This window comes from Lacerta agilis, chromosome 13 (genome assembly GCF_009819535.1).
Source record: "Lacerta agilis isolate rLacAgi1 chromosome 13, rLacAgi1.pri, whole genome shotgun sequence".
Classification (NCBI taxonomy): Eukaryota; Metazoa; Chordata; class Lepidosauria; order Squamata; family Lacertidae; genus Lacerta; species Lacerta agilis.
Genome location: NC_046324.1, coordinates 15,722,269 through 15,741,766, shown reverse-complemented (window position 1 = coordinate 15,741,766; position 19,498 = coordinate 15,722,269). Strand labels below are relative to the sequence as shown.

The following is a 19,498-nucleotide window of genomic DNA, read 5'->3' as shown; positions in this document are numbered from 1 at the left end:
TGTGTGTGTTTAATAAGTTCTACCTATGGCTTTCTCTAGGTAAGGCACCATTAATAATTCCGTGTCCCTTTTTCCTTAAATGATAAAAAGTCGCCTTTTTCACTTAGGTGTGATCAAAAATATACAGTCAAACCTGCACAATTTAGCATTGTGTTGATTTTGGACTGGTTTTGTGCAAATAGTCCAAGCTCAGGCAGAGGGGCCAATCTTGGTGGGGACGTTTGCTCTGCAGCCGTCGAGCACGTATCTTAGCAGGAAGAAAGAGCCATATGTTTATAAGCAGCATGTCTTACGAGACGGATTATATATATAAAACTGTTGAGGACATGGGCTGAGGTCAGAAGTTCTGCACTTGCTGAGAGTCCAAATTCGAAAATAAGGAACTCTCCCTCTACCCCCTGCCTCTGTGCAAACACACAGCTGAATACCAGAAATCAGATTTTCTGGGGAAGCCTCACTAGATGGCTTTCCGTAGGCACACAGCTTGGCCTAGCAAGTGAGACCTACAAGCAGATGTTGCAGTGCAGAGTGTTTCTGTTCTGGATTCAAGCCACTCCATCCCCCCCCAAAAAAACCCTGTTTCTGCCTCCCCATGCCCAGTCAACCTTCCATTGCCACTAGAACAGAGGAAAGTGCTTTCTAACAAATCAGGCCATTGGCCCATCCAGCTCAATATCGTCTGCAGTGACCTGCAGTGGCTCTCCAGAATTTCAGGCAAAGGGACATTCCTAGCCCTACCTGGAGATTAAACATACAGAGCAGATACTGTACCACTGAGCCATTGCCTTTCCATATGATGAACAATTGGATGGCCAAACAACATACTGCATTGAGTCAGGTCACTGGTCCATCTGGCTCAAGAGTTCCTTACACTAGCTGGCAGCATTCCCACCCCTACCTGGACCTGGGACCATCTCTGCATCCAAGACAGGTGCTCTGCCACTGACCTAGCTTACTTCCTACTGGGATGTCTTTGAGTTTTTCCCATTAAGGTATTCCCCCCCCTTAATTTTTTTTTTGTTCTTCTTCTGCAAACCACTTGGGCCTGCTGGTGCCTCCCTCTTGGGCATAGGCAGTGTCATTTTGGTAACGTAAGTGGCAGCACTCACAACCACTGAACATCAGCGCAAGAGAGAGAGTGAATGATGCTGCTTCAAAAAGAGGGTCCGCAGTGTGTTCATTCCGTCCATTTTTTTCCGCTTCATTTCAGCGAACCTGCTATCATCATCTGAAGCTCTTCTCTGTGTGCCCCTTCCAAGGGATAGTGGCAATAGGAGAGCAGGCCTTTTCGGTGGTGACCCCCACCCGCTTGTGGAATGCTTTCCCTAGGCAGGCATGCCTGGCAATATCTTAATTTATTTTCATGTGCCTGGCAAAGGCTTTACTCTTTACCCAGGCTTTTAGTTTCAGGGTGGCATTGTGGTTTTTCTTTTGTGGGATGGAATTTATAAGCCCTGAGGTGTTTTATCTCTCTAGCTGTGTTTTTAGATTTTTATTGGCTGTTCTGAACTGGTTTTTATGTAAGTTGTGTTGGGTCACCCTGTGAGAAAAATAACCAACAACAACAACAATAAAAATAATAATTTGAATTTGAGAGCCTTATATGCTGTAGTTTTCATTTTACCCAACTTGTATTTCATTTCATGCACCTTGGAGTAGTTTCTGGATCAAACACAAAACATTCATTTGTTTTTTATACAATCGTTTCCGGGGGATTTCCTTTCTGCAGTAATGACGACAAATGTTACTACGTGTTCGTGTCCAATTTTAGGAAATCTAAAACAGAAGTTGTTTAGCAGTTTGTGAAGCCTTGGCATGTATGTGAGTCTAATGGACAAAGTTGACATTGAGAAACAAAGAGGTCATGTTAAAAAATTATTATATGTATTTATTAAGCTTTCCCCCTTATCTTTCCTCCAAGGAGTTCAAGGTGATACAGTGAATTCTCTCTTCCCATTTTATCTACACAACAACCCTGTGAGGTAGCTAGGCCTGAGAGAGAATGACTGACCCAGGTCAGCTAGGGAGCTGCATGCCGTGTGGGGATTTGACACTGGGTCTCCCTAGTCTCTAACCTACTGGTCTTCAACCTTGGCTCCCCAGATGTCATTGGACCACAACTCCCATCATTCCTACCAATAGCTAAGCTGGCTGGGGATGATGGGAGTTGCAGTCCAACATCTGGGGACCCAGGGGTGAAGGACTGCAGCCCTGACACCTTGACCTCCACACGGTGCTGTAGTGTCACCAGTTTTGCTTTGACAGCTGCTAAATCCTTCCAGCTGCCCACCGACTCATCTCCAAATATCTGAGATCAAGCTCTGAGGAAATGCTTTTTAATGGTTGTGCAATGTCTTCAGGTCAATTTGCGGCTCTATGTAACGTTGCAGTTGTTGTTTGCAGTGCGTTTTATATTCCAGAAATTTGTTAATGGCCGAAGGCCAAGAAGACAAATAAGCTTGAACTGAACTGAACTAGATCCATCCCTGCTCAGCAACTAAGTCTTTAACTGCCTCTGACTCACTTCCAGGAGCCAGGCAAATGGCTGTTTTAGCATACGCATGCTGGTGGCCAGGCCAGACCTCTCCTCACATGCTTCAGCTGCTGGCTCTGTTGTGCCCGTGTCACAACTCTTGCACAGAAACTCACATTTTGAACCTCGTGGGTTTGGAGAATAGTTTGCGGCTTCTGAGCAAAGCAACACAGGCTTATATCAGGTCCGATTATTTAAGAACAGCGGAAGCTGTCTTGTACCAAGTTAGTTACAGGTAGGTAGCCGTGTTGGTCTGCCATAGTCAAAACAAAATAATAAAAATCCTTCCAGTAGCACCTTAGAGACCAACTAAGTTTGTTCTTGGTATGAGCTTTCGTGTGCATGCACACGAAAGCTCATACCAAGAACAAACTTAGTTGGTCTCTAAGGTGCTACTGGAAGGATTTTTATTATTTTTTATTTTGTTTTGTACCAAGGCAGACCATTGATCCACCTAGCTCAGTATTGTTTACACTGACTGGCAGCAGCTTCTAGACAGGGTTCTCTCCCAGCCCTGCCTGGAGATGCCAGGGATTTAACCTGCTGGCAAAACACAAGTTCTACCACTCTGCTACGGCCCTTCAAGCCTTTTCTGTCTAGTCCATCCCTGTCTGTTCTGACTGGCAGCAGCTTGCCAGAATCTCCTCCAGCATAGAGGTGTCTTTCCCATCACCTCCTGCGTGCCTCACCCTTCTAAACTGGAGGTGTCAGGGATAGAATCCAGAACCCTGTGCATAGAAGGAACATGCTCAGTCATCGCGCCACAAAGCAGCTGCTGTAGATGTTAGCTTTTGAGTGTTATTTAAAGGTGCCAAATTGTATGTACTGTACGTTTTGTATTGTAGTGATGCAGCTGGAGAGGGCACTGTTTCTACTTCCCCATTAAAGGTCCAAAATGAACAGAGGAAGCTTTTTCCAGGTCAGACATATGGGTACATCTGTCTACACTAGGATTAACCATTCCAACTGGCAGGGACACCCCAGGGTCTTAGTCAGATAGAGGTATTCTCCATCACTGGCTGCCTAAGGATTAAACCTGGAACTTTTTGCATGAGAAGCATGTGATCTACCACTGAACTATAGCATCTCCCCAAAGCAGAGAAGCAACAGACAGAGATAGTGCTACGTGGGTAATTGAGTGTGTGCTGCAGCGGTGCTCCCACCCCCCGCCACCGCCACACCTTTTTAAAAGATGTTACAGCTGTCTTACTGTCAGACTCCTGCCCCGCAACACAAGGCCAGCAGCCTTTATTCAGATCTTTATTCAGGCTAATAGCAGTACAGGCTCAGTAGAAAAGGTCCAGGAGCCAAGAGTTCAGGATCTGTGGGGAAGGCAAGGGATATGACAATGGCAAGACCCAAACAGAAGTTACAAAGATGTCCCAACAACTGCCATGCACCTCCCGCCAAGCTTTTAAAGATGAGGCAGGGTGTGCTCACTCATGAGGCTCTGACTCTACGAGCCTGCTGTATGTGCAGTTGCATGCTCCTCCAGGATGGGTGCAACTGCTCCCACCTACAGAGGCAGCCCTGGACTCACAGCGACAAGACCTCCTCTTCTACCTCCAGCGTCTCTTCTTCAGCTTCTCCCCTGGCTGGTCATAGTCCCTCCCCACACACACAAAGTTTTGATGGGATGCACAGAGCTTCCTGGTGGGTTATTCTTAAAGGAATGTGGTTAAAAATTGACCTGTCTGTAGCAGCCTTGCACATATAACTGGTATAACAGGAGGGCAAGATTGTCCCATCAGACCTGAAGCAAGTTGTTAATTTCCACATTGTTTGTAATGGTATCATTGAAAGGGAGCCCTACCAACTTTTGGTTTTGGTTGTGTGCGTTTTGTTGTAGTTGTTGTTTTGCTACAAGAGACCATTTTCCCATTGCTGTGCAATGTGCATTTCCTGGGCGTCCCCATCCCGTTATCCTGAAATGGCTTTTTCTGTGATTGTTCTTGCAGCAGATAAAAAGATGATGCCTTCAGCATCCACAGCCGGTAACCAGCAGATCTACTCTCAAGGGAGCCCCTTCCAGCCGGGACATTCTGGAAAGTCGTTCAGGTATTGTACATGGCAGCAGAATGAATCACAAGAAAGGAAACACAATTGTGCAAGTGTTATAGATGATGACGGCCCTTGATTCTTAACAGCATCATGGCTTAATTCTCCCTATTGGAAAGAATCCCTGTGGCCACATTCCAGAAATCACTTTGCCCTGGAATTATCTGCTAAATAGGATTTTTCGGGATCTGAAATTTTGTATATGGGCCGCATCATGGTGTTTTTGCAAATGTAGTTGATTTGTGCTCACCTTCTGGGACTGTTGATACAATACAGTTAAGTCGCAGTCTAGGTCTCTTGCCCTGATGTATATAGCTTACAGTCATTTTTTGCCATTTCTTGAGGGTCTTTGCTGAAAGGTTGAGTTTGGAATAAAAATTTAAAAATATAATTTCGTAAATGCCTTTTTAGAGAATGACTAATAAACTTGGCTCAGGGCGCAAAAGTGAAGATCTCACCTGGATACACCTGGATACACCTGGAAAAGACAGCCATTAGAATGCGGGGGGTGGGGGTGGGATTAAGACAAAATGAGAAGAAGCTTAACAGGGGACTGCAGAGGAGGAGGAGCAAGATAGAAAAGGAAGCAAACCAAAAGAGGGGTATTATAATAGTAACAACAGCCGGGGGGGGGGGGGGTTGAAATACAAGGTAAAGTCTGATGCAGCTTAATAGATTTATTAGTTAGATTAATTGATTAAAAACTTTTTGCCTGATTAAAAAAGTGCCCTTTTTTATTTAGAAAAATATTCATATATTGCAGCGTTCAGCAATATAAAAACATTAAAAGGAACACAGAATAATAATCAAAATGATTGTATTTTTTATGTGTGTGTGTGATATAATTTTTTATACAACTAGTTTTAAAACAGTGGTTCCCAACCTTTTTTTGGGCCATGCCCCACCTAAGCATCTCTGAAATCCTGATTGCCACCCCCCATGACATATAATTCTTATTATTCTAAAAGTGAACTTCTATTCACATGGAGGAAGCCTAAAAGGCCATTAACTTGGTCTAACTCATTCTCGAATTGCCCCCCCCCTTAAAAATCAAATTGCCCCCTGTGGGGCGTGTGTCCCACGTTGGGAACCGTGGTTTTAAAAACTGCAGGCGGCAGACACCACCGCCTTCTCTCTCTCATTCGGATAAAATGCCTCTTCCAAAAAAGGAATGCCTGTTCTTATACACAGATGTGCATCGTCTAAATGCACATTAAACAGCTGTAACTCATGCAGCTATTCAAGTAGGATTTCAATGGATTGTGCAGTGACCCTAAATTCCAGAGCCGAGAAAGGTAACGCAGGCTGAACAATGAACAAGAAAGGGGAGTGAGGAAAGAGAGAGGGTGCGGGAGCACACCATTCACCAGTTGGGTGCACAGGAGAGGGAATTAGAAATCAAACGCCAGCTATGTTTTTGTAGAAATGAGTGTGGTGTGGTTTGTTTATAGCATATAATTGATAGTGTTGTTGTTGGGAAGGAAACACTTTTCTTGGAAAGAAAAAACCTTACTTGATGTTTATTGCCTGAATGAAAAAGCAACCAGTAAGTAGCCCTAGAGGATATTGCCAGTATTAAAATACGCTTTAATTAAATCCGATATGTGAAGCTAGGGCTGCGTTACAGTGCAACTAATTTCCCATGGCTGTTCTGAGGTTTGGGATTCTTGAACTCTCTTCTCTGAAAGTTGTGTATATATTTCTATGCTATTATGTTGGGTGTTTCCTGCAACATAAAAGTGAGGCCGGTATCGTTAATAAACATTTACCGTATTTGCTTTTGAATGTTACATAATCATGAAAACAGACATAGCACAGAAGATCTCTGATTTCCTTTTTCTGTAGTGTTAGTAAGCTGTACATGGCAAATTTATTACAGAACATAATTTATTACATAACATAACATAACTGCACAGCTAGTATATTTTGAACGAGATTCAATCCTCCATTCAGGGAAATTCCAAAAAGGTACATCATGTCATAGAAGTCATAACAAGACAGCGATCATGCAGTACAAAGTAGTTGTGTATTTTATTTTTTCCAGGTTCTTTGATCTAAAGATTCTAAGTCTGTAATGGTGAGGCTTCCTAAGGCCGCAATCCTACACACATCTACTTGGGAGTAAGTCCCATTGAACTGAGTAGGGCTTACTTCTGAGTTTGCTTGGATATTATTACTCTACAACCCCTCAACTTGGGATAGCTCAATTGGTACAGCATGAAACTCTTTATCTCAGGCTTGTGGGTTTGAGCCTCACTTTGGGCAAAAGATTCCTGCGTTGCAGGGGGTGGACTAGAGGACCCTCGTGGCCCCTTCCAACTCTGTGATTCCACAGTCTTAAGGCTGTATGCTTTTGAATACTGGTTTCTGGAAACCACAGAAGGGAAGAAAGTGCTCTTGTGCTCAGGTCCTGTTTGTGGATTTCCAACAGGCATCTTAGTTGACCACTGTGAGAACTGTGGTCTGCGTCTTCTCACTGTTTTGTTACAGTGATCTGATTTACTTGGCGTGCGGACTTGGTCCAGAGAAACATGCTGGGTGGGTCTTTCCTGCCTCCCATGACCCTCAAAATGTTACACATGGGCCCTGGGGCACATGACTTTGCCACATCATCTGACTGCCCACCAATGAGGGTCCGTAGCTCAGCAACAGAGCACATGTTTAGTTTTCAAGCAGGAGACTTTCCCAGCCCTGCCTAGAGGTGCCAGGAATTGGACCTGTATGAAGTGTGCGCTCTACCACTGAACTATGGCCACTCTAGAAAGGTTTTAAGTACGACAGAGAGAATGCCTGCAAAGCACTCTGAACCTTTGGCCTTTGTTAAAGAAATGCTGTATGTTGCTACTATTGTTTTCTGCAGAGAATAAAGTGGAAATGGAAAATATATCATGAATTGAGAAGTGAGGAAGGAGTTATCCTTTAGGCTGCTGCATAGCACTTTTTGTGGGGTTTATTTTTCCAAAAAACAAAACGTTTTGTGTCTCTTTTGTAGAAAAAGTATACTTTGGGGGCATTCTGCAATTATGAATAGCATCCTTTTTGAAACCAATGCAGGAGGAGGCAATATCAACCATAGCAAATATATTAATTGCAACCAGCCTTTGGTTGTATCTGGACTGATCCATGTAAAATGAAGGAATGGAGGTTGCACGGCTCTGCTTAAGAAGACTGTTAGCCATTGTGTGTGCTCATGTAGGCTGAGGAGGGTCTCTTGGAGCTTAAAAACACCTGCAAAAGGCAGGGGGGAGAGTTGTTTTCATCTTCTCCTTTATGCTCCTTTATGCTTCTCCCTCGGTTGGCATTTTCTGGCTCCGTTACTAGAGAAATTCCCCAAAATTGCTGCCAGGGTACATTTGTGTGTGCCATGAGTGCAGTGGTAGCATACCATGAGAAATAATTTAAATAATTAAGAGTGTTTTGCAAGCCCAGAATGTCTGTTTTTGTGTATTTCCCTGCTCCCGGCCAACGCCTCCCTTTAACCAACCGGGGGGGTGGGGAATTCTGCTGCAATTCTCCATCAAATATGACTAGAATGTTCAGAAACATTGCTGAATTGGTTCATCCTCAGATGAACTTGCCTGTTGCATCTCTGCACTAGTAATTGTTCCGGGTTTAATACTTCCTTCCGGTAGGCACATCCAGATTAGTGACTTCTGCAGAAAGAATGGGCAGTGGGCATCTCTGAAGGCAGGTATTCCTTCCTCTTGCACACTCTGAAAGTATCTGTGTGCATACAGTGGTACTTCTACTTGCGTTCACCTCCGGTTACGTATCCTTCGGGATGCGTACGTGGCAAACCCGGAAGTATTTTCTGGGTTTTGCCACGCACAGAAGCAGCACCTCCAGTTGCAAATTCCTCAGGATGCGACCAGAGCTCCGGAACAGATCCTGTTTGCAACCGAAGGGACCACTGTACTTAGATTCTTGTTAATTCCTTATCAGGGTCCCTCTTCAGCTTTCTATATATCTTCATACTCTTTAGACAGCTACCCATCTGGCCAAATACCGATCCTGAAGAAATAGTTGAACTAATCTCACAGCTGAAACCAGGCAAAGCCCCCGGGCCCGATTTAGTCCCGGCAGAGGCTATTAAACTATACCCTGAGTGGTGGGCCAAAATTCTAGCCAAAACTTTTGATGTAATAAATGCTACTGGGCTTATACCTAGAATATGGAAGGAGGCCATCATAATACCAATATATAAAAAGGGCTCCCCAGAGGACCCAGGGAATTATCGGAATATCAGTCTATTATCGATTATTGGAAAAATTTACGCCCGTTTTCTGTTATCCAGGCTGACCCGATGGTCTGACGATTCCAAACTGATAGGTGATGAACAAGCTGGGTTTAGGCCAAATCGTTCTACCATCGACCATACTGTAATTTTATACCACCTAGTGCCGAAATATTCAACCTCTAACCGATGCCAACTGTGTGCTGCTTTTATCGATTTGAAAGAGAAATATTATGGGAAAAGCTAGCACGCTGGGGCATTGATAGAAGGCTGCTGTGGCTGATAACCAAATTACACCAAGGGTAAACCGCTAGAGTGAGACTAACCTCGGCTGGAGATCTCACAAACCCTGTTACTATAAACAAAGGAGGCAGACGGGTGCATTTTAGCCCTCCATCACACAGGTTTATTTATTCGGCATTTGCGCCCATCATACAATACAATCATACAATACAAAACAAACAGTCAATCTTCACATTTCAAGCTCCAAGATAGCTGCCTGCAGTTTCCTAGTGAAGTTGGCTCTCCACATTTACCTTGGCAGACTTTGTAAGTTAACTACAACGTGGCTCCAGCTCAGCGCATTTGCTGTGTCCTGCCTCTCATTCCAGCTCCCATGAATTCTAGGAGTCAGATAGGGAGGCCTGGAGGGATGCATCTGGTCCCTGGGCCTGCTCTGCAAGCAGGGAGAAGCAAGGGTTGGAGCCAGCCAACAGGTGCATTGGCAGGGCAGGAAAGTTGAGGAAGATGAACTTGTGGGGCGTTTTTTAATTCTTTTGCTTTTCAACCTGTTTATTAGCGACATGAGAACACCTCTGGCCGAATCCCAAATAGCGATTCACACCCCTCGCCTTGCTGACTATCGCTGTCCGTTACTATTATAGGCGGACGATGCGGTGATTCTCTCATACTCGAGAATAGGTCTAAGGAGGGCCCTTAAGATCTTCACTTTATACTGCCAAACTAATCTACTTTCTATAAACCATGCTAAATCTAAAGTGTTAATCTTTTCTAGAAGCCCCAAATTGTATAATTGGGAGCTTGAGGGGAAACAAATCGAGCAAGTCTTTAAGTTTAAATACTTAGGAATTTATTTCCAACATAACTTGGGAAGGAAAGCGCACATTGCATATTTACAAAATAAGACCAAAGCACTCATTTACGCGTTATTGCGGTTTTACTTCTCTGAAGGTGCATTACATGTGCCATCTGCTTTAAAAGTGTGCAATGCTAAAGTGATAGCAACAATGGCATATGCTGTCCCGTTATGGGGTGCTCTTGTAAATCTTACGCCCCTGGAGACAGTGCAAAACACTTTCTTGAGGCGCCTTCTGAAACTACCCTCGTGTGTAAGTAATTCCTCCATCCGCCTTGAATTAAAGGTCCCCTCTTTAGACACTCTATTATGGAGGCATGTATTTAATTACTGGCTAACCCTCTGGCACAAATTACCAAATTATTACCTTATTCAGTGTCTCTGGCGAGATGAGTTCACTAGCCCATGGGCAAAAATAATCCACTCTAGACTTTTGAAGTATGGCATTTCGCCATCTGAGGTCATGAAGTTAGATCTCACCTTAGCCGAAAGGGTAGTCAGGCAACAACTGGATGATGTAGATTTACAGCAAAACCTCGCAACAGGTGGTGGGACTTGTTCCCCATTGAATCTAGGCATTATGCCAACCTTCCAGATTCCATCATATTTGTCTACTTTATCTGTAGCATCACATAGATTTGCTTTTGCTAAAGCAAGATTTAACGCGTTTCCATCAAATGTTATGAGCCATAGGTTTTCAAATGGCAAAATTTCAGTCTTACGTACGTACGATAACAAATCAATAGAGTCGCTCCATCACATATTATTTAAATGCCCATTATATATCTTACCCCGGACCAGAATTTTGAACCCAGTTATTTTGGAAATTGCTGATAATCCTTCTGAAACACAATTGGCTTGCTTGTTGCAAGATACAATCCCCCAAAGAACGTTACAGGTTGCTAGATTCTTGATTTCAGCTATCTCTTATAAAAGACGCCATGGAACACTCCAAGAATATTGATATATATTATTCAATAATTCCAGCTTAAATGGCCTTGTAATATTATTGTCATCATTTTACCTGTAAAATTGAGATGACTGGGTGTATTACTCTTTTAATTGCTGTGTCGATGTTCATAATGTGTTTGCTTTTGTAATCTGAATGTATTTTATTTCATTTTATTTATTTTACTTCTGTTGTGGGCTTATGGCCGAATAAAGATATCTTCTTCTTCTTCTATCTTCATTGTTGGTTGATACCCAATACCAGGCAATTTAAAAAAACCCTGTATACTTTTAAAATATTGCCATGAGTCCTAGGAAGAAGTTTACTTAAGATCAAAGGGTTATTCTGAGATGTTCAATGCAGCAAAAGTAATAGTCTGCATTTTTTGCATTTGAGTTATAGTCCCAAAACGTGATTTGTTTAACTGGTTTACTGGTTGATTGGGAGGTTTGCAAACTCTAATTACAGGTGTTCTTGTAAACAGCAGGTTGTATTCAACAGCATTTTACTCAGAGCCATGAAATTAATGAACCAAAAGTAATGGTTGACTTTGTTAGGTCTATTCTATGAGTAACATTGGCTGCAACCCCGTGGAGCATCCTTATAACGTCAAACTCATTCCTGTTCTCTCCCTTTGAAGCTCGTCTGTGGTCCACGTGCCCGGCGTCAACGACATCCAGTCGTCATCATCGGCTGGTCAGAACCTGTCCCAGATCTCACGCCAGCTAAATCAGAGTCAAGTTGCCTGGACGGGAAGTCGCCCTCCATTTCCAGGACAGGTAGGAGAGTTATAGGAAAAGTTATAGAAAAGGTTTCACTTCCTGGGCCCGAAGAGAGAAGGCAGTAGAGACAGGAGTCTCACTCTGAGAGGGGCCTTCCTGAATACATATTTCCTAAAGACTCTCGCAAAGCCTGGAGCCAGCACTGGCTAACCTAGGAGAGGAGTAGGGAACCTCAGGCGCAGAGAACAGAGGCAGTCCTCAAGGCCTCTCGATCTGGTCCTTGAAACAAACCCCAAGCCCCATCTCTCACTGGCCCTATTTGTAACACAGAATGCTTTAGCCTGGTTGGATGTGTTAATTACTGATTTATTGTGGATTTGATCATTTGTGGAGTAGCCTCACTTTTGGTTACTGTGCTGCAATTGTTGAAATATTGTACACGCAGCAATTGACAAGTGAATAACTGATGGTTAAGGATAGGTAAGTTTGACGGAATGTGTATTAGAAGCAACTAGGAAAATAAATCAACAACAAGAGGAAAATTTGGATGCATCAAGAACAGAGTGTAGGAAACCATTTTTTGCAAAAAAAAAAAAAAAATATTAAATTTATTTTAATTTGTGGCTGATTAGGTAAAATTTAGGGTGGTGCTGTGGTCTAAACCACAGAGCGGGTGTTGCTGTGGTCTAAACCACAGAGCCTAGGGCTTGCCGATCGGAAGGTCAGCAGTTCGAATCCCTGCGACGGGGTGAGCTCCCATTGTTCGGTCCCAGCTCCTGCCTACCTAGCAGTTCGAAAGCATGTCAAGTGCAAGTAGATAAATAGGCGGGAAGGTAAACGGCGTTTCCGTGCGCTGCTCTGGTTCTCCAGAAGCAGCTTGGTCATGCTGGCCACATGACCCGGAAGCTGTCCGCGGACAAACACCGGCTTCCTCGGCCTATAGAGCGAGATGAGCGCGCAACCCCAGAGTCATCCGTGACTGGACCTAACGGTCAGGGGTACCTTTACCTTTTTAGGTAAAATTTGGAAAAGCAATAAAAGCAATTTGGCAAAAAAAATTAAAAAGCCTGGCTGAATGTGTCCTTGAATTCTGATAATGCCTCTTCCTTCCCTGGATGGAGGATGTGGTGTGATTGTGTGTGTGCTGTACAAAGGTAACATTTATATTCATTGCTGCATCCACTTTTGCCTCTGGTCTGGCTGGCCAATGGCATGTGACACCCCCCCCCCCATTCCCACCCAAGAGGGAAATGTGGCCCTCGGACTGAGAGGGGTTCCCCACCATCAGCCTGGGAAGAGAGGGAACAAGCAGTTTGTAGCACAGAGCTATGCTTTGGGTTTCTTGAAATTAAACCGCCCAGTACCCATGTTGCTGGAGCACAGCAACCCACCTAACTAGCTCTGTAAAGATACTTGTTTTGCAAATAGATGTGCCAAGATTGAAGTCTGTTGCACCACTTTGTTCTTGGGTCAAATGCCGCGGGAAGGATGATAACGTCTCGATGTTGTTGTCTTTCACTCTCCCATTCAGCAAATTCCTTCGCAGTCTGGCAAGGCTCAGTCTTCTCCCTTTGCAATTGGAACCAGTCACACTTACCCTGCTGACCCAGCATCGTACAGCCCCCTGTCCAGTCCTGCTACCTCCTCTCCAAGCGGGAATGCCTACTCCAGCTTAGCTAACAGGACAGCAGGATTTGGTAGGTATCAAGCCCGGCTGCCTTGCCTAAAATAAAAGCACGGTGAGGTACAATGAGGTCTCTTCGACTTACTACGAACGTATCTCTTGTGGATTAGGCCCATGTCCATAGCCCACCTAGTCCAGCATCCTGTTCTCACAGTGGCCAACCAGATGTTCCAATGGGAAGCCCACAAGCAAGACCTGAGTGTAACTATGATGTGAAGCTGTCACGATTCATGTGATCTGAGGGCCCAGGAAGCAGAAAGGCCAGTTAAGGAGGCTAGACAGTATCTGCACTTTTAAAGCACATTTGTACCACTGTAACAGTCATGATTTCCCTTTCCCCTCCACAAACGAATCCTGGAAACCATAGTTTACCCCCTCGCAGAGCTACAATTCCCGGAACTCTTAAAAACCACAGTTCCCAGAATTCTTTGGGGGAAGGTCATGTGCTTTATATGTACGGTGTGGGCATGTAGCTTGCTTGACTAAACTGGGGAGCCAGGGTGCACAACCAGAAAGCAACTTGGATGATAATAATAATAATAATAATAATAATAATAATAATAATAATAATAATAATAATAATAATAATAATAATTTATTGATACCCCACCCATCTAGCTGGACTTCCCCAGCCACTCTATCTGGCTCCCAACAGAATATTAAAAACACAATAAAACATCAAACATTAGAAATTTCCCTACATGGGACTGCCTTCAGGTGTCTTCTAAAAGTAAGATAGTTGTTTATTTCCTTGACATCTGATGGGAGGACATTCTACAAGGTGGGCACCACTACCGAGAAGGCCCTCTGCCTGGTTCCCTGTAACCTCACTTCTCGCAGTGAAGGAATAATTGCTGAAGGACCAGGGTTCAGATCCAGCACTCAGCCATGGAGCTCTTCCTGGGTGACCTGTGGCCAGGCATTCTCTCCCAGCCTAACCTGGGGTTGTTGTGAGGATAAAATGAGAAGGGGGAGAACCATATGAGCTCCTTGGAAGAAAGGTGGGATATAAATGCAGAGAAATGAGTAGGAGACACGACTGTACATCTGCAAGCCTAAAAGATGATAGTCAAATCCATTCTTCGTGTGTGTGTGTGTGTGTGTGTGTGTGTGTGTGTGTGTATGTAGAGGCAGTCATCTAAAGCAGGGGCAGCAGCCAACATGGTTCCCTCCATATGTTGTTGCACCCCAGCTCCCATCAGTCCCAGCCAGCAGAGCAAAGGGATGATGAGCATTGTGTTGCAACAACATATGCAAGAGAGAGATGCTGACTATCCCAGTCTATAGGATATATATGGTGCTCATTGGTCATCACAAAGTCCATCCACCTTGAGCCCTGAAACCTGGCAGTCTTTTTTTTGTTTTGTTTGTTTGCACTTGGAGTAAATGCTGTTGTGTTGAGTGGGGAGAGCTTGAATTTATATTTTCTCGCGTCAGCAAACTGAGGAGCATATCTCTCAAGCCCGGAGTTTGTAGCAGATAATTCAGGACAGGCTATGAATCAATTTCTGCGGTTTGAACGCGAGTGCCAGGAACAAAAGGTGAAGAGGGATCACTTAGATGCCAAAGCCTCCCGTAAGCATGGGGGTTATTATTACTGTTGTTGTTTTGGTTTTTTTAAGTCACACACAGAGAAGCTCAAAACTCGACCAAAATATTCCCATTGAGGAAGGGTCTTTTGCTTTGACCTTACCAGACCTTGTTCAAGTTTCCTAATTCAGTTATTACGAATTGGGTCCTTTCAAATAATAGATGGCCATAATTCTCTATTTAACTTACCATCCATGAGCTCAAGGGACACAGGGAGACTTTCTCACTGGGTGCCTCTCAGCTTTGAAATTCTCTTCCCTTTTACAGGAGATTCACCAAAGTCTGAGTCTCTGCACCTTCCAGAATCTGTGGAGGATGTTCTCCTTCAAAGTGGCTGTTCTGTCCAGGGATGGGGCCAGGTTGGGCCAGATGAGATTGATTTAACCAATGCAATTGGTAGGGGTGGGTTTTGCAAGGTTTTGAGATTGGGCAGGCAAATTACATTCCCTATGGGATTCCACAGCGTTCTAACCACAGAGTCTAGGGCTTGCTGATCAGAAGGTCAGCGGTTCAAATCCCTGCCACGGGGTGAGCTCCCGTTGCTCGGTCCCAGCTCCTGCCAACCTAGCAGTTTGAAAGCACGTCAAAGTGCAAGTAGATAAATAGGGACCGCTCCAGTGGGAAGGTAAACGGCGTTTCCGTGCGCTGCTCTGGTTCGCCAAAAGCAGCTTAGTCATGCTGGCCACATGACCTGGAAGCTGTCTGCGGACAAACGCCGGCTCCCTAGGCCTATAGAGCGAGATGAGCGCCGCAACCCCAGAGTCGGATGCGACTGGACCTGATGGTCAGGGGTCCCCTTTACCCTAATGGTCTTGTGGGGGTTGCTCTTCAGAAGATAATGCATATGATTACTTCACATTTTAAAATATGTCAAGTCAGCCCACCTGCATTGTGGGGAGGGGGCTTCCTGCTCATTCCAGTAAGTGAGGCCCTTGACTTCTGCCCTAAAGTCCTGCCCTCCCCACGCACGACTGCTGGGATTCCAGATGCAGCTGCTCTGCATGTGCTCTGTTTATTCAGGGCATTACTATTATGATTAAGAAAAAGGAGTCATTTTAACTCTTGCACAAAAGTACAGATACGGAACCAGTTTGTAGCTGTGACATTTGGCTTTCTTTTTTAAAATTATAAAAAAAAAATTACGCATTTGACCCAATCCTTGATTTCAGACTAGTGGGATTAGGTGATGAATATTATTTATATGTTTATGTAATTATTGTAACTTTTTAAAGATATAGCATAACCTTCCTACTTTATCAAGATGCTTATGGCAGCTTTCAGATTTAAGCAGCAGAAACCAGTGAAATACAGTCTTTAAGCGTACTTTCCGACCCATCTCATTGGTTGATACAGTAATACAGAGCAAAGTTCCTAAAAATCTGTCATGCCTGCATAACTTTCTTTTTTTTAAATCTGGTATCACATTCCTGCTAAATGATTGCAGAGTCTTGCTTCAGTACATCTCTTTTGGAAGGGGATTCTAGGGCTGGGGAGCCACCACAGGAAAGGCCTTTGGGTAGTGATAAAGCGGGATATCAAATCCAAACTCTTCTTCTTCATTATTATTATTATTATTATTTTAGTCAGAAAAAGAAAAGAAATGCAGAAGTACATTTTAAAAGACCCACTCTTGTAACCTTATTTTATTTTTCAGCTGAAAGCAGCCAAAGCAGTGGACAGTTCCAAGGGAGGCCTTCGGAGGTGTGGTCCCAGTGGCAAAGCCAACATCACAACCAGCAAAACAGCGAGCAGCACCCTCACCAGCAAACCAGCCAGACAGAAGTGTTCCAGGTGAGTCCCTGGACCCGTGATTCAGCAATGGCAAGGTGATCCGTCTCTTGCAGGTGACCTTTTGGGTCCTGTTAAAAGGCAGCGAACTGTCAACAAATATCGTTTATTCCTTATGGATAGAAATGGTCGGTCATCTGGTCACATCCAAGCTAGATAGTGGCAGGATGCTGTATGTGGAGCTACGGAAACTGAAGTTTGGTGCCAGCTCCAGGTTTAAGTGGCCCTACACAGGTGTGAGCCTTACCTGGCAGGGCTGGCAATGCGCTACACCAGTCTTGAGATTTTGCACAGGGCACATCTTTCCTTAAATTGCAAGCTGACTGTTCCTTGCTGCTTTTGCCATTAGTTGCTGTACAGCAGGCTTCCTCAACCTCGGCCCTCCTCATGTTTTGAGACTACACTGGTCCTGCTAGCTAGGGGTCATGGGAGTTGTAGGCCAAAAACACCTGGAGGGCCGAGGTTGAGGAAGCCTGCTGTACAGTTAAGCAACAAAGGGGGGAGATGCTAAAGGCGATTAGCCCTAGATAAGGATACAAGAAAAATCACGTTCCCCTTTCATTTTCTTTTATCATCCAGGATATGCTGCCTATTCCAGGAGATCCAACCCAAGGAACCGGCAATTACAACATTGAAGATTTTGCTGATTTGGGCATGTTCCCCCCATTTTCTGAGTAAATTTTACCTAGCCAGATAACCTCTGAAAAGGACATTCTGGGAAAGGAAATCAGCATACCAGGGTAGTTTGGGATCTGCTTTCCCTGTGTTAACATTATCATAGAAGCTATAAAACAAGAAACCCCCCCCCCCTTCTCATACTTCAGATAATCACTTGCTCTCCTTCCAAGTGCTGACCATGCAAGTTCTAATGAAATAACCTAACGCCACCTGGTTGGCATTTGCCACCAGGATTCATTTTGTACTTCATCCCCATTTGTGGTAGGGTTTTGAGCTTGGGGTGGGGTGGGGGGTGGGGACGAGCGGGGAGGCACTTTGATTTTTAACTTTCTCTCGGCTCTTTAATATTTGAATGTGAACCATTTCTAACTTCCCCCTTTAGAGAAAGCTGCTTGTGTGAACAGATAATGAAATAAGCACTCCAGTCCTCTGCTGGCTACTTGAAGATAAGACCTCTAGTTGTGAGGCTCCCTAGCTGTGGCCCATAGACCACGGGGGGCGGGGCAGTCAGCGAGCTCCATTCTGGTGGTTCTTGGAAAGGTAGCAGAACAGCTGAGAAGGTCTGTACCTGGTTGTGCAAATGGTCCCCTCACCCCATGACAACAGAGATTGAAGCCATTTTGATCCTTTTTATGGTCATTTTAGGCCAGTTTGAATGTAAGGTTGTGTAACCATAACCTAGTCCTTTCTGGCAGGAGATTCCAGCGCCTTTACTATCTTATTTTAACACAGCTAGGCTTGAATGTATGTACATTTTAGTACTATCTGTATATCTGGTGTTGTACAAACCGGATCTTGGGTTTTTATTTTGCCGTACACAAGGGAAGTCCATGAGAAGGGACAAATGTGCCGGAAGAAGGTAGCAATATATTTGGAGGGCTTACAAGTCCAAGCACATTTATTTCGCTGGGAAATCCCTATATGCCTGTTGAGGCTCTGCACACCACTCCATCGGCTATATAAATTAATGTGGCTTTGGAAATGTATGGTTTCATCTGCTTGTAACACTAAGCCCAAACCATTATGATAACATTTCTGTGCAGTGCTCCTTTGCACCCTGCAGCTGGATTGTGACCATAATACTACTTGAAAGTGGTTTAGAAAACAAACAAAACATGCGGGTTGTTTGTTTTTTAAGCTAAGCAAGAAATTGGCAAGTAACATTGCAGCAATAGCTGTAGTCAGCAGCTGTGTTGGGCCATTGCTTTCTGGAATTGGGCAGGTTCTAATGTGGAGCCTAACTTGCTTCCTAGCCATGTTTAGCTAACAAAATTATGGTGCTGCTGCTTCTGTTGTAGAGGCTAGTTCAAAATACTTATCGAATGGAAGGTGGAAAGACATGTTAACTCTGTACTTGGAGCTGCTGTCAAATCTCCCACTTGCAACTGTTAGAATCAAATTTCACCCCCAGCCCTGCTCAGCTGTAATGTGTAGGATCAATTATCTATGGCCATGAGGTCATATTATGGGATGCTTTCCTGCCCATCATTGGCTACTGCTAGCTGGGGCAGAAAAAGGCAGCAGCATTACAATAAGGGGATTAGCCATTTTATTTGAATTTAAATGAGAAACCAACCTAATTCATGCTTTCTGTACCATTAAGCCTGCCAAAACACAACTATCCTTTGGAATTCACACTTCTCTGAATTTTGCAATGGAGTTTCTCCAGACAGAAAATGCGTACAAAAATGCATAAATTGTTGGAAAGTGTGCATAAAAAATGCATGCATTAGTGAAAATGACACATAAGCATGCAATTTGTTAAGGGAAATTGCAATTGTCAGATCTGCGTTGCAGTTGCTCATGAGTAACCAGGCATGAGTTACTCATGTCTTTTAACAGTTTATTGGTGCAGACTATTGACAGTGCAGAGAACGTGAAAACATGACCGTCCTAGTCACTTGCAGAATCCAGGAGTGCCGGTTTCCGGCTGTGACCCCAACATAAGAATTTAGGCACCCCAAAGCGCCGCCTCCCCAGTCTCCTTTTGACCCCTCTGCGCAACTGGGGTGACGGAAGTGGCGTGCTCCCCTCGGAGCGAAACTCATGAGGCGTGCTGGGGCTCTCAGCAGCATCTCCAAGCCCTTGTCTCGCCTGGCTGTTTCCAGCCTGCCCCTCCCCGCTGGAGGAGGTGCCGCTTTTCCCGCTCGAAGAGGTTTCACTATT

At 44.3% G+C, this 19,498-nt stretch overlaps 1 protein-coding gene across 1 annotated transcript in view; it reads left to right on the top strand.

The window, feature by feature from the left end:
* The window catches only part of ARNT2 (aryl hydrocarbon receptor nuclear translocator 2), a 141,539-nt gene extending 123,384 nt beyond the window's left edge, over positions 1-18,155 (top strand). Inside the window, exons 15-19 of the mRNA XM_033166824.1 lie at positions 4,492-4,591; positions 11,511-11,649; positions 13,124-13,289; positions 16,521-16,657; positions 17,234-18,155. Of these exons, the coding sequence (XP_033022715.1) occupies positions 4,492-4,591; positions 11,511-11,649; positions 13,124-13,289; positions 16,521-16,657; positions 17,234-17,332 (641 nt within the window). The 3' untranslated portion in view covers positions 17,333-18,155. The remainder of the gene's footprint in view (positions 1-4,491; positions 4,592-11,510; positions 11,650-13,123; positions 13,290-16,520; positions 16,658-17,233) is intronic.
* Positions 18,156-19,498: the final 1,343 nt, after the last annotated feature.